General features: G+C 45.7%; 1 protein-coding gene, 1 long non-coding RNA gene and 1 pseudogene across 2 annotated transcripts in view; all 3 read right to left on the minus strand.

Annotated features, from left to right (window-relative positions):
- Nucleotides 1-512: 512 nt before the first annotated feature.
- LOC133068893 (large ribosomal subunit protein eL29-like) lies at nt 513-1,001 on the minus strand (annotated as a pseudogene).
- A 6,169-nt stretch (nt 1,002-7,170) lies between these two features.
- LOC133069409 (uncharacterized) lies at nt 7,171-10,059 on the minus strand. Its single transcript, XR_009695850.1, has 4 exons — nt 8,607-10,059; nt 7,955-8,068; nt 7,800-7,878; nt 7,171-7,531 (listed from the first exon to the last, which is right to left on the minus strand). It is a non-coding gene; the product is annotated as an uncharacterized LOC133069409 (long non-coding RNA).
- A 2,831-nt stretch (nt 10,060-12,890) lies between these two features.
- Nucleotides 12,891-16,372, minus strand: part of FLVCR1 (FLVCR choline and heme transporter 1) — a 32,499-nt gene continuing 29,017 nt past the window's right edge. Inside the window, exons 9-10 of the mRNA XM_061160980.1 lie at nt 15,603-15,670; nt 12,891-15,428 (exon numbers count right to left, since the gene is read on the minus strand). Of these exons, the coding sequence (XP_061016963.1) occupies nt 15,354-15,428; nt 15,603-15,670 (143 nt within the window). The 3' untranslated portion in view covers nt 12,891-15,353. The remainder of the gene's footprint in view (nt 15,429-15,602; nt 15,671-16,372) is intronic.

The raw sequence follows: 16,372 nt of genomic DNA on the forward strand, positions 1-16,372 counted from the left end.
ATCTTCTTTGGGGGCTCAACAGCAGCGCTGACAAGGGAGGATGCTCCAGCCAACTCCAAAACCAGGGACACGGGCTTGTGTTCCCAGGTCAGAGGGAGAGCCTCTCCATCCCAGGGCAAAACTACATCCAAAAGGTGCCCGTCTCCACCCTCCCAGGGCTGCCATCAACCCCACCCAACCCCAGCGATGGTTTGCAGAGCAGAGTCTGAGGTGGGGGGTGTGAAACAGAAGGAAGAGCAGTAGCTCAGCTCGGCCAGGGGAGGGACGGATGGGGCCCCTCGAGCCCCACGTGCAGGTGGCCAGCCAAGTGGACCTGAGCCGAGCCTGGGATGGTTGATGTCGTGCCCAGATGCCCCGCTGTCTCCTGGGTCCATCGGGTGGACCACAGACACCTCACGCTGCAGGCCACTGGAAAGCAAGGTAAGTTTTTGTTTTGTTTTTATCCTGTTGCAGGTTTATTTGCTCAGATAGCACAGGAGGACATCAGCCCTATGCAGACAGCAGCCCAGGGGTCACATGGGTCCTTCTGTCTTCACACCAGCAGATGAAGTTCTCTTCTCCAGACCTTTGGTGTGGGCCTCGGCACCCTTGGGAGCCAGAGCCGCAGCTGCACGTCCCCTGGCCTTGGTTGAAGACTTGGCCTGGGACTTTGGCCAGCGGAGCCTGAGACCCTTGATGATGCGGGCACAGGCACGTTTCCTGAGCTTGGGGTGAGCGGTGTAGGCAAGTTGGCTGAGCTTGTGGCTGCCGCCCATTGGGATCTTGGGCTTGACTTCCTTGGGCTTCACGAGGGCCTTGATAGCCTCAGTACCTGCACTTGTGGCCTTGGCGTTGTTGGCATCTTCTTCCGGCCCTTCTTGCTGTATTTCTTGGCAAAGTGCATGATCCTCAGGAACTTGGGGTCCACCACCTTAAGAGACTCATATCCTTGATTTCTTGATGCTGTTTCTGTGCCATTTTGGGGACTGTTTGTACGTGGTGTGGTTCTTGGACTTGGCCATGTCCGCACTGGGGCCTGCAGATCCTGAAGCGCCTGGGACCGGACGAGAAAGAGCCAAGGTAGCTTTTTAAAATACATTTTCTGCTGCAGACCCTAAACTACACAACCATCACTAAGATAAACACAGGAGAAGCATGGGTGGGTTTAAACTTCAAACTTTATTCAACGTATAGGTGTTATCAAAGAGCCTAACATATATGAACCTCCAGCTCCCTCCGGGTATCTGACACAGGAGCAAGTAGGCATGGCTTGTTCAACTTTATGCCAAAAGATCCCCAGATCTCCAGGCTTGGGAATCACCAATGTGATCGATTTTCTCCTTGAGGAAGTCAACCCTGACTAATCATTGGAAGGACTGTTGCTGAAGCTGAAGCTCCAATACTTTGGCCACCTGATGCAGAGTTGACCTAATGGAAAAGACCCTGATACTGGGAAAGACCAAAGGCCAAAGGAGAAGCGGGCAGCGGGGGATGAGATGGTAGACAGCGTCATCTACTCAATGGACATGAGTTTGAGCAAGCTCTGGGAGATGGTGAAGGACAGAGGAACTTGATGTGCTGCAGTCCATGGGGTTGCAAAGAGTCAGACACAATTGAGCAACTGAACAGAACAAGAAGTGTGGCTTATGATCATTGTCATAATTAGCAGCCCAGAGTGTCCACCTCTCTATGTCTGACTTCCGTCACTGACCCAGATCCTTGCTACAAGTCTCAGAGGGTGGAGTCTACATAGAAAGGGGGTTGCCTTAGCACACTAGTGAGAGTTTGCAGGGGGCCCGATGCCCGAGAGCAGTCCAGGCAACTGTGCCATGGGTGCTAGAGGCAGGAGTGCCAGCAGCAGATTGGTGCCGGGGCTAAGAAAGCCAGCCCATGATGCCCACCAGGCTGACCATCCACGCCGACACCTTAGGGACGGGCCTCCCTCTGGGTCATCCCTCAGGTCAGAGCCTGAGGCTGGGGTTGTTCCTGCCTCTCCCCGCTTGGGTTTTCTGACCCTCCTTTCCCCAAGGAGGCAGCTCATATGAGGCAAGGGAGAGGCCTGCCTTGCGAATCTGTCCTAGTCCCAGCTCCATTTTTTCCTAGCTACGCAACTTTTGGCAAGGCTGAGCCTGAGTTTACCCCTCTGCAAAATGGCTGTGATCAGTGAGGCTTCAGAGTTTATTATAGGAGGCGCTTGGGGCCCTAAAATGAGATGCTGGGATATTGTCAACAAGCACACGTACACCATCTTGCTTAGATGGTACGCTTGTTGGGGGTGGGTTGGAGAATGGGGAGCCGGCCAGGGTGATGCTGAAGTCTCTCCCAGCATCTCTTGGTGCTGCCAGGGTTACAGGAATCAAAACCTGCCTCTCACATGTGGTGACTATGATGGTCAGATGAGATCATGCAGTGAAGCCCTTTGTGAACTGTAATGCTCTCAGCAGATGGGGTATGTTATTGTCTCCTCCTCTAGAAGGACCTTAGCCCTTCAGTCGGGAACCTGACCAGCATGCTTGCTGATGGATCAGTGATGTTCCTGTGGACCCTTCTGCAGTGAGGCCTTCAGTGAGCTTTTTCCCAGCTGTGGACGATGCCCCAAGTGGTTCTCTGGCTCCTTCTTAAGCCAGAGGCTTCACTGGATCCTCCAAGCCCCTCTCCCCACCCCCTGAACCTCGTTTTCTGGAGGAATCTCTTCACTTAGCAGCAGCCCAAGTAGTCCTCCAAATAAGTGGTAAGAACCTGCAGAGGCAAAGATGGCCAGTTGCTTGTGAAAAATTCCATGGCAGCATCCTGGGTCTAAAGAATCAATTTCTGGGAGTGGGCTGGAACAACCCATGAGTTTTTTTTCATTCGGTTTTGTTTTGTTTTTCATTGTAAGCATCCCTGGTTATTGTTGTACAAACTGAATTTGAGTTTTGGAAAGGGTGTTTCATGGGATCTGGTCCCCTGCCCAGCTAGAGTTCCTATAAACCCTTCAAATTCAGGAGAATCTTTCCCAATTTTAAAGTGCTCACTTGTTCCTAGGAGGCAATGAAGTGACAGGAACACACCAAATATACCAGCCACATATTCCTTTTGGGAAAGTCAACTGAGCTAGTGCGGAAGGAAACACGAGAATAAAAACAGCACTGGGGAGGTAGGGTTTCAAATGCATGTGCTAAGGGCAGAGCTTTTGCCCAGGGCAGCTTTTGCTAAGCTCTTGTTTGGAGAAGACAGAAAACTCGGGGGAGGTCCCACAGGGGCCTGGAGATGCTCCTGCCAGACACAGCTCCAACAGCGGCTCCGCTCAGAGCCTTCCCCAGCCCCATCCACAGAGTTCATCCTCGCTCATGTGCCTCAGCACTCAGCTCAGATCCCCTCCTCAGCACTTTCTCACCATTTAAATTCTCCATATGTCTGTCCTCACCAGACTACCAGACCTGGCAGCAGGTCTCACTTGGCTCTGCAACCCTGGCCCGAAATTACTATCTAATGTTTGTTGAATGGATAAATGAATAAACCCCATAATTAACCTGTGAGACAGAAACCCAGAGAAGATCTTAAGAGGTCATTTAAAGAAGAAGAAAAAAATGGAAGTCCTAATCATACAATTCATTGTCCTTATGAATAAAACAGAGAAAACATAAACAGGCAGAGGAAGGGTTGGGCGAACCCATACTTGGTAGTTCAAGAAGTGAATACGTAATTCTGGGAAGTGGTTGTTTTGTGTGAGTCTGACCCAGCGTGGCCATGCCGGGATCACTAGGTGACTCCTAGAACTTAAGAAGTGAGACCACAAACATCTCTTTCCCTCCTTTAATTTTTTTTTTTTTTAATTTTATGGTCGCATTGTGCTTGCCTGCTGTGGAAGCGTGGAGTCTTAACCCCTGGACCGCCAGGGAAGTCCCTTTTTCCCTCCTTTACTTGCTCAGGAGGCCTTAGCATCAAGCCCAGGAGTTTGGCCTGTTGAAAGTGCTGGATTTTGTGCCCAGTCTCTGGGACAGAGTCTCTTCTCTCCTTTGCTACCTTTTCTCCAAAACAGGTAAGCGTGTTGCTTGCCATCCTCGATTCATGGTGATCAGGATACTGCGGGAACCAGATGTACGTTAATGCCATCTTCACCGGGGAGAAAGCTGCTTTCCTAGAGGCTGGTTTTTCCAACCCTCCTTTCCTAGAAGCAAAGTCCGCTGCCCCCATCTCAGATCCACCCTGTTCTCTGAAGTGGTCCAAAAGCAAGGGGAAGGGAGGAAGATAAGCATCTGATAGGGAAGAGCGACAGCTGACTCTCTCCAGGGACCAGCCTGGCCCCCCCGTGTCTCGCATGGGTGCTTGGGTTGTTTCCACACAGGTGCCCGAGGCCGTGTGTCCCGAGCAGGCTGGAGATGGGCCAGCGGTGCCATCTGCGTGCGTCCCCTCCATGGCCACAAATGCACCTGCCCGGCTCAGGGCCGTCCAGACGGTTAAGAAACCCAATCTCTACCTTGTTCCTCTTCACAGGGAAAAGACAGAAGCCTCCCCTCTGGATCATGAAAGAAACAGCCAGGTCCTGTTTCCAGTGAGGCTGGAGGAAGGGTTTCTGGGGCAAGCTAGGGGAGCAGGTACGGGGTTGTTGAGGGGGAGGCTGAGCCTGGGGAGACCCCCTAAAGAGGCACCGTGTGCTCAGGCCACCCAGGGAAGCGAGATCAGAGGCAGCTTCTGTGGAGCGGAGCTCTCGAAGTGTGGGCCGCAGACCTGCTGCGGTGCACCACCTGGGCGCTTGTGCGGGACACCGGTCCTCAGGCCCCACCTCCCACCTGCAGAATCAGAACCTCGCGGGTGGGGCACAGCACGCTGGGGTTTAACAAGGCCCCCCACTCCAGGGGATTCCGAGGCAGGCCCGGGATGCTGAGCGTCTGGATGAGGCCTGCCGGGAGAGTGAGCCCTGGTGTGGGAGGCGGGGCCTGGGGCCTGGGGCCTTCAGAGCAGCCCCACCCTCTGCCCCAGGGTGTTGTACAAAGAGGACCCTTTTCTAGGTGTGCCGGCAGGGGAAAAGGGTTTGGGAGCCTACCTGAGAGACACCTGACCGGGAGAAACGCCGAGGAATGTCCCCTGTTGAAGGAGGCTCATCTTCCAGGTGCAGACAAGCGTTTATCCCAACGTGGAGAGCGTGTTTCCACGAGTCCTCTGGTAACCCGGTTTAGAGACTAAGCTGCGTGCAAATCCTTTTGCCCAACATAATAAAAAAGTTTCGTTCCGCACAGGCCACTACTTGATATTTGGTCGGCAGGAGTGGAGAAGGGTAAGAGTCCACTGCCCAGCTGTGAGCGGTCAGCGGAAGGAAGCCCACTGTTGGGACACCGGGCTGAGTCTGGAACAGCGTGGCCCGAGGGACCCCCAGGGGCACGGGAGCAGCCTCCAGGGAAGAATCGCTGAGCTGGGCTCCATTTTACAGAAATTGTCCCGGGCAGTTAAGAGGAGTCAGGACATTCACTACCCATCCCATTGTTTGGCTTGGAAGCATCACTAGACAGGTGAGAGATTGCTGTTGCCCTGCGTGGCGGGACAGACACTCATGTGTGTGCATGTGTGTGTGTGTGTTTGGGTTAAGTAGCTCTTGCTGGCTTGGATATGGCTGAAATAAACCAGCACATCCTATGCCCCACCCCACAAACACACACTGCCATCCCCAGTGAAATTTTGGCAGTGAATCTGAAACAGTACAACCTAGACAGCATCTTAAAAAAGCAAAGATATTACTTTGCCAACAAAGTTCCATCTAGTCAAAGCTATGATTTTTCCAGTGGTCATGTATGGATGTGAGGGTTGAACTATAAAGAAAGCTGAGTGCCAAAGAATTGATGCTTTTGAACTGTGCTGTTGGAGGAGACTCCTGAGAGTCCCTTGGACTGCAAGGAGATCCAACCAGTCCATCGTAAAGGAGATCAGTCCCGAATATTCCTTAGAAGAACTGATGCTGAAACTGAAACTCCAATACTTTGGCCACCTGATGCAAAAAACTGACTCATTTGAAAAGACCCTGATGCTGGGAAAGATTGAAAGCGGGAGGAGAAGGGGACGACAGAGGATGAGATGGTTGAATGGCATCACCGACTCAATGGACATGAGTTTGAGTGGACTCTGGGAGTGTGTGATGGACAGGGAGGCCTGGCATGCTGCAGTTCATGGGATCGCAGAGAGTCGGATACTGAGCGACTGAGCGGAACTGAACTGAGGCAGTTTATGAGATGACCAGTAGAGGGCGTCCTCCCCCCAGTTTGGGGTAGAACTGGCTCTCTTTGCGCTGTGCCTGGTGCGGGTCTGGCAGCAAGGCTCTCAGCGTTAAGGAAAAGATAGATTTACTCGGAGGTACAAGAGACACGAGCCTAAAGCAAAGTGACTTCAGGGACACAGGGAGCAAAGCCTCGCCTAGTCTGTCTTCTCAGACAGCGGAGACTGTTTGAGCCTTATCCATTTAAAATGCAAATATAACCCAGGATTACCCTTCAGGGCTCCCTGTCTCATTGAGATGGAGGGAGTGGAGAGGGTTTTGACAACCCAGAAGGTGAGGGTGAGGGAGTGCTGGGCTGGGCGCAGAGGCCCTGGGGCCTAAAACAATGAAATCGGGGCCTCAAAGGCAAGTATGCTAATCCTCCTCCATTCCAAAGAAGGGAAAACCCTTGTGTGCCTCCCTAGGTAAGAGCTGAGAGCACCGTGGAGGGATGCCACCTCCTTGGGGGTCTGTTGTCAACTGCACGTGGGTGGTCTAGATCAAGTGCTGTGGACCCTGATGATTTTTCCTGTCTTTGAGCATTTTGAGGGCGGGACACTGCTTTATATTTCCAGTTCCTGGTGTAAACTCTGACACAATTGTAAATGCTCTGTAAATGCTGACTAAGTGAACAAATGAATGGCCCCGAGTAAGGAACCGTTCAGTAAATTATAGTGTATCAGTCTCATTGGAATATTACACAATGATTTAAAATAATGGTTGTTTGAAAGTTGCTAAGAGAGTAGATCTTATAAGGTCTCATCACAAGAAAAAAAATGTAACTGTGTGAGGTGATATATGTTAACTAAACTTACTGTGGTAATCATTTAACAATATAGAAATCAAATCATGTTGTTCACCTTAAATACAATGTTATATGTCAATTATATCTCAATAAAATGGTTACAAAGGCCATGTAGTAATATGCGAAGTGCTTATGATATTATGTTGAGTATACAAATTGCCTTATGTCTATGGACGATTACTCATGCATGTGAGTTGAAAGGGAACAAGGAGAAATGAAGAGTTGTGGACGGGCAGTGGACTTGTCAGTAGCTTCCTTCCTAGTTTGTGATTTAATTTCCTTTGTTGTGGGTTGTGCAATACACATAAAAACCATTTTTTTTTTCCCCTGCCCACAAGAAGGTCTCAGTTTTGTTCTTTGGCGCCGAAGTCCGTTGACTCCTATCGTGTTTGCTCAGATCTAGATCTCTCCGGAATTCATTAGTTTCATGTGCTGGTCACAGTGCCCAGGACTGCACCCACTTGCACACAGAAGTATTAATATCTAAATCCTTTGGATATTAATAATTTCACTGGCAGCTGCTATGAATAACATGAAATTCAAACACTTAAACTTCAGTTCTCCCAGTCAACTGCTTCTCAAGTGTTATCTATAATAAGTCCCTATTTATACTGTCAATGAGAATAATAATGAGTCTCATTTGTTCAGAAGCAACTTTCTACATAAATTTAATCCTCACCACAAACCTACAAACAAGGAAATATTATCCCATCTTGTAAAGGAAGAAACAGAAATTCAGAGGGTTTCTATTACTGCCCTAAGACTATCAGCAGTTGGGTTTCATCATACCTAAGACTTTAGGCTCCCAAAGGCTGCTCGTGTTTTAACCCAACATTCCATGATGGGTGCTTTCAAAAGGCTCACAGTACTGCAGAGGCAATAAAATAATGCACATCAGTAATATAGTCTAGACATCCCTGGTAGTCCAGTGGTTAAGAATCTACCTGCCAATGCAGGGAACACAGGTTCGATCCCTGTCTGGGGAGATCACACAGGCCTCGGAGCAACTAAGTCTGTATGCTCCAACTACTCAAGCCAAGGAACCTGGAGCCTGTGTTCTGCAACAAGAGAAGTTATTTCAATGAGAAGCCTGCGCATCACAATGAAGAGTAGCCCCTACTCTATGCAACCAGAGAAAGCTAGTGCAGCAATGAAGACCCATTGCAGCCAAAAATATAAAAATTTTAAAATATGATCTAACTATACAAAAAAAGTGTCATGCATAATAGCAGCAAGCACTGCATAGGTTTGGAGGTGATGAATCTATGCCCAGGTGTACTGTCCTCAGGGACTCCTCTAATACTGAGCTGCTGATTATGTAATGGGGAAGCTTTGTCCATCCATAAATCCCACTCCAGCTGACGATCTGGAGTTCACCTCTCTTGGTTTTGGGTCAAAATATGTTTGAAGGGTCAAATATGTTTGGTGATGGACAGGGAAGCCTGGCATGCTGCAGCCCATGGGGTCACAAAGAGTCGGACACAACTGAGCGACTGAACTAATGTTTTGAAGGATTGAGCTTTTGACTGAAAAAGAGATCATTGTCACTCATGTCAGTTTTACTCTTATGCGTTATGAAGCTTTATGAAAATGTACTTTGTCCACTAATCTCAGGGGGTTGGGTCCATTTTAGTCCCTGGAGGAATCAGATGTTTTCCTGACGAAGAGAGGTCTGCTCAAGCAGCATGTGTCAACCAAAACCTCGAGGCTGCAACCGGAAATCAAATGTCTCCTGGTTTTGGGCAGTTCTCCTTCCAGTGACCATTTCATCATGGACTTAAAACAATAGCAATGAAGGGAAAAGTGCAAATGAATACACGGGACAGGACTAAACAGAGGCTGTCATTTTTCTCAATGGGACGTGAAGTTCATATACTTTACCTTATGAGTCGTTTCCCCCTCTCTCCTGAACCCCATTCCCTTCTTTTCTCAAGGCTTTAGGGCCTCTAGACCCATGTCCTCTTTCTTCTGATTCAAACCTGCTCACAGGACATCCATAGATCTCAGTACAGATTTAAGACGAGGTCAGCGCACCTTGAAACCTTCTCTCTCTTTACGGACCCAAAGGTATTGTATCTCCTGTGAGAAGTCATAGAAGCGTCTTCCATGCTCAGGACGGTGTCAAGGCCACTCCGAGTTACTTCAGGGTGATGGTCACCCTCAAGAATGAATGACTGGTTCCACCTGCAAAAGTGGGTGGGACAGGCATCTTGGTCCCAGAAGCTGAGGTTGGGCAGGCAGGTTATAGGAGATCTGATTTCAGAAATGTGCCCCTTACCTGTGTACCTTTGCCTGCAGTGGAAAATGAGAATGGTACTTTTTTCTGAATGGAAGTCTTTCGTTTTACTGAAAATCTAAATGTCATTTTGGTGTTTCTCGATAGGATCTAAGAAAGGGCTTAACAATTTCCCCGGTGGTTAAGAATCTGCTGGGTAATGCAGGTGACACGGGTCTGATCCCTGGTCTGGGAACTAAGATCCCACATGCTGTGGGGAAACTAAGCCTGCATGTCACAATTACTGAGTCCACAACTAGAGAGGCCGGGTGCTGCAGGGGAAGACCAGCATGCTGAAACTCAGACTCGCTGAAGCCAAATAGATAATGAAGGAAAGGGCTGAGATGCTGAAGTCTACTTACTATAGGACGACTGATAAAAATCCCCAGTTCTGCCTTTCTTCCTCACAGGTTTTTCTGTCTGCAGTGAGTCTCCTTTCTCCTGTCTACTCATTAGAGACCTTTGATCCTTGACCCCCTCTTACTTTCTGCCCTTCTTTTTTTTTTTGATTGGGAAGTATAATTGCTTTGGGCTTCCCTGGTCACTCAGTAGTAAAGAATCCAGCTGCCAATGCAGGAGCTGTGGGTTCGATCCCTGGGTCAGGAAGATCCCCTGCAGAAGGAAACAGCAACCCACTCCAGTATTCTTGCCTGGAAAATCCCATGGACAGAGGAGCCTGGTGGGCTACAGTCCATGGGGTCTCAAACGAGTTGGATACAACCGAGCAATTAAACAACAACAAACAACTGCTTTACAATGTTGTGTTAGCTTCTGCTGTCAAACAAAGTGAATCAGCAACATGTATACATACATGCCCTCCCCCTGGGACCTCCCCCCCGCCCCCATCCCACCCTTCCAGGTCATCACACAGCACCAGAATGAGCTCCCGGCATTATGCAGCAGCTTCCCACTATCTGTTTTACACATGATAGTGTATATATGTCAGTTCCAACCTCCCAGTTCATCCCACACTCCCCCCCATATCCACATGTCCACTCTTCTTTTTTTTCTCACACTGTCAATCGTTGATCGAAAGCCAGTCTCTTCTCTAGAACAGTGATTCTCCAAGTGTGATTGGCAGAAAGAGACTTGAGAGTCCTCAAGACTCTTTACAGGGAATCCATGTCAAAACTCTTATAATAATACAAAGATGTTGTTTACATTTTTTTACTGGGTGACATTTGCAAATGTGGTGATGTAAATAACTGCTGGTATCTTAGCCCAAAAACGGCTGTGACATCAAACCATGCTACTGGTGGCCACTGGATTTTTCACTATCATGCCTTTGCAGTTTCTAAAAAACTCCATTTTACCTAAGAATGTCCTCGATGAAGGAATAACAGCTATTGTATCCCAGTCCTCGGGTATGTGACTTTTTAATATTTTGTGATGACGTGGCATGTATGCATAACACACTCTGCCACACACCAAAGTATGAGGGTTGTTTGGAGGAAAAGCCCACGTACAATTATTTGAGTCACAAGCTGATCTACAGCCTGATTTTCGTAGACCATCATTTTCACTTGAAATAATGACTGACATAAATTACAGTTACCCAGACATGGGCATTGGCAGGTATTTTCTCAAGGAACCACAAAGTGAGTCACTTCAAGAAACAACTGGCAGAAATTTTTACCCAGTGATGAGAACCAAGTTTTCAAAATAAAATTAGCGTTTTGGAAATCCTGCATCTGCCACAACAAGACTTAGAATATGCATGTGGGCCTGACTGCTTCCCGGTACTTGAAAGACTTTCTAATGAGATCAGAGGTGATTTGTCTGGCATCATATGATGAAATATATCAATATTTGCAAAAGCTGCATACTTCAGTGAAATCCCATTTTCAAAGTGCATAATACTATGAAATATTTTTATAGAACAAGAGAGAACATTAGGTTTTAACATAACAAAGTAGGAACTCTGGTTTCAGATTTCACAGCAACTAACCTTTAAGACACTACCAATTCAGATTTTGGTATAGTATTAAGGAGTATCCACAATTATCTGAAAAGACTAGTAAAATGCTAGGAATACCCACAATTATCTGAAAAGACTAGTGAAATACTTTTCCAAGTCCATATACGTGCAAGACTTTTCTTCAAACATGTCAAAATAGGGAATCTTTACAGTTTGAATGAAGAATCTAAGAATCCAGCTATCTTCTATGACACTAGACATTGGAGAGTTTTGTACTCTTTAAACATTAAAGGGTCACTTGTCTCACTACCTTTGTTTTGTTTTAGAAAGGTTATTCTCATAATAATGAAATTTATGTCAAGATATAGTTATTTTTAAATGAACAGTTTTGGTTTTGTTTCTAATATAATTCATATTGACATATAACTCATAAAACAGAAGTTCTTTGGGATCCTCAAGGATTTTTAAGGGTGTAAGAATTCTGAGATCAAAACCTTAGGGAGGGACTTCCCTGGTGGTCCAGCAGCTGAGTCGCTACACTCCCAACGCAGGGGACTCAGGTTTGAGCCCTGGTCAGGGAACTAGACCCCACATGCCTCATCTAAGACCCATCACAGCCAAACAATTAAAAAAAAAAAAAACAAACTTTGGGAGTCTCTGCTGTAGACTAATCTTTTATCTGGCTTCTAGTTTTCATTACAATTTCCTTAACAGACAGTAACCTATTTATTAGGACACAAGACTAGCTTTGGGAGGATTTGGAGTGGGCAGCCCCCGGGCCTGGTCTGATTTCAATAGAACAGCCTCCGCTGCCCTGCTCCCTAATTATCTTCTCTGTAGATCCTCCACAGGACCTCATATTTCCCTCACTGGTATTCTTTTGATGTAAGTCACCTGAATGCCTCTCTTCAAATCTAAATACACATAAGTAGCAACTGCTGCTAGTTACCAGTCATTAATGGATTAAAATAATACCCAACTTTTTGAGTGTTGACTGTATCTAAATGTTTTTCATGTATGATCTCATTTAATGTTATGAAGCATGAACATGTATTTTCAATGAAGAAACCTGTAAATTGTTTTTATTATGCAACAAGGCCTTTAGGAACAGTGACACATATTCTAGGCTATAAGGTCTCACACAGGCACATGCTAGAAGGAGAAAAAAGGCAGAGAACAGTCTGGAGCTTAGGTGGAGTGTCCATGATGGCTCATGGCAGGGCCGCCAGGCTGGCCAGTGAGAGGCAGACACCGAAGCAAGGGGAGAGACTGAGCCCTGGCTCCTTTGTGGCTCAGCTCTGACCCTGGCCCTGACCTGGCCCTGGCCTTGGCCCTGACCCTGGCCCTGGCCCTGGCCCTGACCCTGGTGAGATTTGTTACCTGGTAATCCACAAACCACTTCTCTCTTGGCCCATTCTGAAATCTTATAACCCTTTTTCTATTCCCCAAGTGTACTGAAGTATCAGAACTTAAAAAAAAAAAAAAGAAAAAGCCATACAAAATTAACATTAAAAAAATAAATTTATCTGAGGTCTGAAATACTGAAGAACAAGCATATAGCTAAATAGTACAAAGAGCAGAAATTAGAACATAAAAAATGACTTAAGACAGACAGGGATTCTTCTGGCAATACTCTATAAGTTTACACATATTTTTAAAACACATTTTTAAAGATATTTTTCCAACATTCACAAAAGGCAAAAGCTATATTTGCAACATTTCAAAATACTTTGAAAACATCCAGTTTCTTTCTCAAATCACTCAACTAAAATGTACACAAGTGAGTTACCCAACTCCATTTTTCAAAGATACAACATAGAATTATATGATATTCTTGTTTGACACATTACAAATTTAACTAAAAATACAAAAAACTTATCAATTCATTTTGTGTTCTACAACATAATATTTCATTCTTTTTCTAATCAACTAGGACAAATACACATGACATATATGTATATATGCTTTTCAGGAATAAAACATTCCAACTTTTATCTGTAATTTGTTCAAAACCTCAGGAACTTGACAAGGACATGATTATTTGAAACATTGACAGTTTAAAAATAGAAACAATCATTTAAAGGAGGGACCTTAAAATATATTTTTGGCCATAAAATCTGTGATGTGACTATCTAAGGAAGTTAATGATACAGCATCATCTGCCTGAGCTAACACCAACTGAACAAAAAGGCTGAAAACAGACTTTAAATTCCCTGTATCTACAAGGTAACAACCACAGTTGTTTATTCAATTGTCCAGGGAATTTTCCTCCAGCTAGATTTAAGTTCCTATGGTACAATGATTTGGTCTATCCCCTGATGAGTGCATTTAAGATTCAAAAAATGATCTTTGAGATCAGATTTTACATTCATTATATACAGATGAGGAAAATGCTGCCTGGAGATTTACAGAGAAGCTAGAAACAGATCCACCAGGACTCAGACCTGAAGTTCCTGATTCCCAGCTAAGTTCTTCTGGTAACACGTTCTCCAGGGTACGATTCCACATAATTCACAGTCGTTTGGTTACGGAGACTGCTATAATTTTAATATTAAGCAATGCACATAGCGCGCCCAGATCAGAATTGCTAATTCACTTCAAGGGCATTCAAGGGAATACCTGATTGGCTTTTTGTGTTTATGTGGACATAACACAAATATTATGGCTGTTTCAATGTCATTACTCTAAAGATGTTCCCTCTCAGCTTAGAGAGCCAGGATGTGAACACTGAGATTCTCCCTGTAAACGAGGTGCAGTGGTAGGCACTGTGGAAACACATCTGGTCCTGTTCTCCTTACCCTGAGCACGGAAAACAGCAGGCTGTTCCAGCAGGTCGGAGCCTATGCGCACTCCGTGGTGAAGAAAGGAGTCCCCGAGCCCAGCGCACAGAGGGCGCCACTCGTGGGCACAGGTCTCGGGGGAGGAGAGTGGTCTGAAGAAACGATGTAGAATCACCACAAACAGCATTTCAAGAGGTCTCCCCTAATTGGGAACACCCGGTCTCCCTGAAGTTATTAGAGATTTCCTTATCTCAGGAATCGTCAAGGCCAAAGTATAAGGTATGATACAAGAAACCATGAGAAAGTCCGGGAAACACAGGGTGAAATGTTTTTACAAGAAAGTTACATACTGAAGGGGGCGGGAAGTAAAAAAGATGATGCATACAAAACTACTCAATTTCAAGTTGGTGTGAAAAAAATATAGTAAATATAGTGTTAGCTTTCTTACAATGACTGGGAAGGCAGCACAGAGACGAACTCAGGGCGACGAGTGTGTGTCTGGGCTTCTTTGCTTAATGAGAACATAAGCCTAAGACCAAAGTTATGAGTTCCGTCTACACACTGACAGTTGACCACAGACAGTACCTGTTACAAAGCAGTTTCTAATGAGAATGGTAAGAAATGGGGAAACTCATAGAGGTCACCTGAGAGTCTCATCCCAACAATGTCATTTGGTGGGTTAAAAGTATCGCATTGGTATACTGTTTTCACACTGAGGGGCTTAGACAGTTGGTATGAACAATGCCAAGTGAAGTGAAGTGAAAGTCGCTCAGTCGTGTCTGACTCTTAGCGACTCCATGGATGGTCCATGGAATTCTCCAGGCCAGAGTACTGGAGTGGGTAGCCTTTCCCTTCTCCAGGGGATCTTCCCAACCCAGGGATCAAACCCAGGTCTCCCGCATTGCAGGCGGATTCTTTACCAGCTGAGCCATAGGGAAGCCCAAGGATACTGGAGTGGGTAGCCTATCCTTTCTCCAGGGGATCTTCCCAACCCAGGGGCCAAACCCAGGTCTCCCGCATTGCAGGCAGATTCTTTACCAAATGAGCTATCAAGGATGGAAAGGGAGATAATTAGGAATATACTGTTCACTTGGTTCCACTAGATAGCATATTTATATAAACAAATTGCATGTACTCCTATGCAATTTGAAGGGTGTGGACCTCCATATTATCATTTTAGAAAGCCTCCTAAGCTTCTATTTTCTATGTTAAAATGATGTCAGCAAAAGTACTTTAAATTAATAATTAAATAAAAACAGTAACTGCATTTAGGAGTCACATAATAATTTTCAAGTAAGTGTCCATTTTCCATAACCTATAAACCAGGCTTTACTACTCAGTTATCACATGATGTTAACTTTTCCTTCACGTCAAATTGCTGACTCTGACTGTTTGGACATCAGGATAGTTTTTGATTCTTGATCTGTGGGGCTATCAACTGGTACCTGTAGAAAGAATAAGAAGATAAAAAATTTACATTACATATCTGGCATATGTCATTATGACAGATCCACAGTTGACTCAGGAATTAAAAAACAAGCTGACTACATGGATGGGTTTACACTTATACTATGCACACATTTCTCAATAGTATAATCATAAAAATATTCACTACTTACAGCTTTAACATCACCATTTGTAATTCCTTTATTTATATTGTGCCTTTTCAGATCAGACTTGATTAATGCTGCAAACAGAGAAGGATCAATGAAGTTACCACAGAGTATGTATAAATATACTTTCTTCTAAGCAGTGCAAAATCTTTTTTGATATTGTCAAATGTAGCACACTATAGTACCATAATATTCCATAACATTCTTGTAGCCTGAAAAAAGAACACTACCTAAGTCATTAACTTAATTAGCAAGTTGTTCATTAGTGAACAAATACAGGATGCCAAGAACCAAGACACAAGGATGAAAAGAGCAATTCTTTCCCTAAAGGACCCTCTAATCTAGGGAAGGGCTTCTCTGGAGGCTCAGATGGTAAAGAATCTGTCTGCAATCAGGAGACAAGGGTTTGATCCCTGGGTCGGGAAGATCCCCTGGAGAAGGGAATGGCACCCATTCCAGTATTCTTGCCTGGGAAATCCCATGGACAGAGGAGCCTGGTGGGCGACAATCCATGGGGTTGCAAATGAGTCAGACACAACGGAGTGACTGAACAACCACAATCTATGGGAAACACGTGCAGACAGTTTTAACATTGTATAGCAACGCCAGTAATGTAGGCGTGGACAAGATATCGTGGAAGCATGGGGAAAACGTCTGTGTCAGCCGAAGGAAATAAGGAAAAGCTTACCTAAAGAGGAGACGTGTTTGAACTGAAATTTGAGAAAACGAGTGGGAACTTGTCAAGTAGAGGAGAAGGGAGGGGAAGGCATTCCAGG

The sequence above is a fragment of the Dama dama genome, chromosome 14 (genome assembly GCF_033118175.1).
Source record: "Dama dama isolate Ldn47 chromosome 14, ASM3311817v1, whole genome shotgun sequence".
NCBI lineage: Eukaryota > Metazoa > Chordata > Mammalia > Artiodactyla > Cervidae > Dama > Dama dama.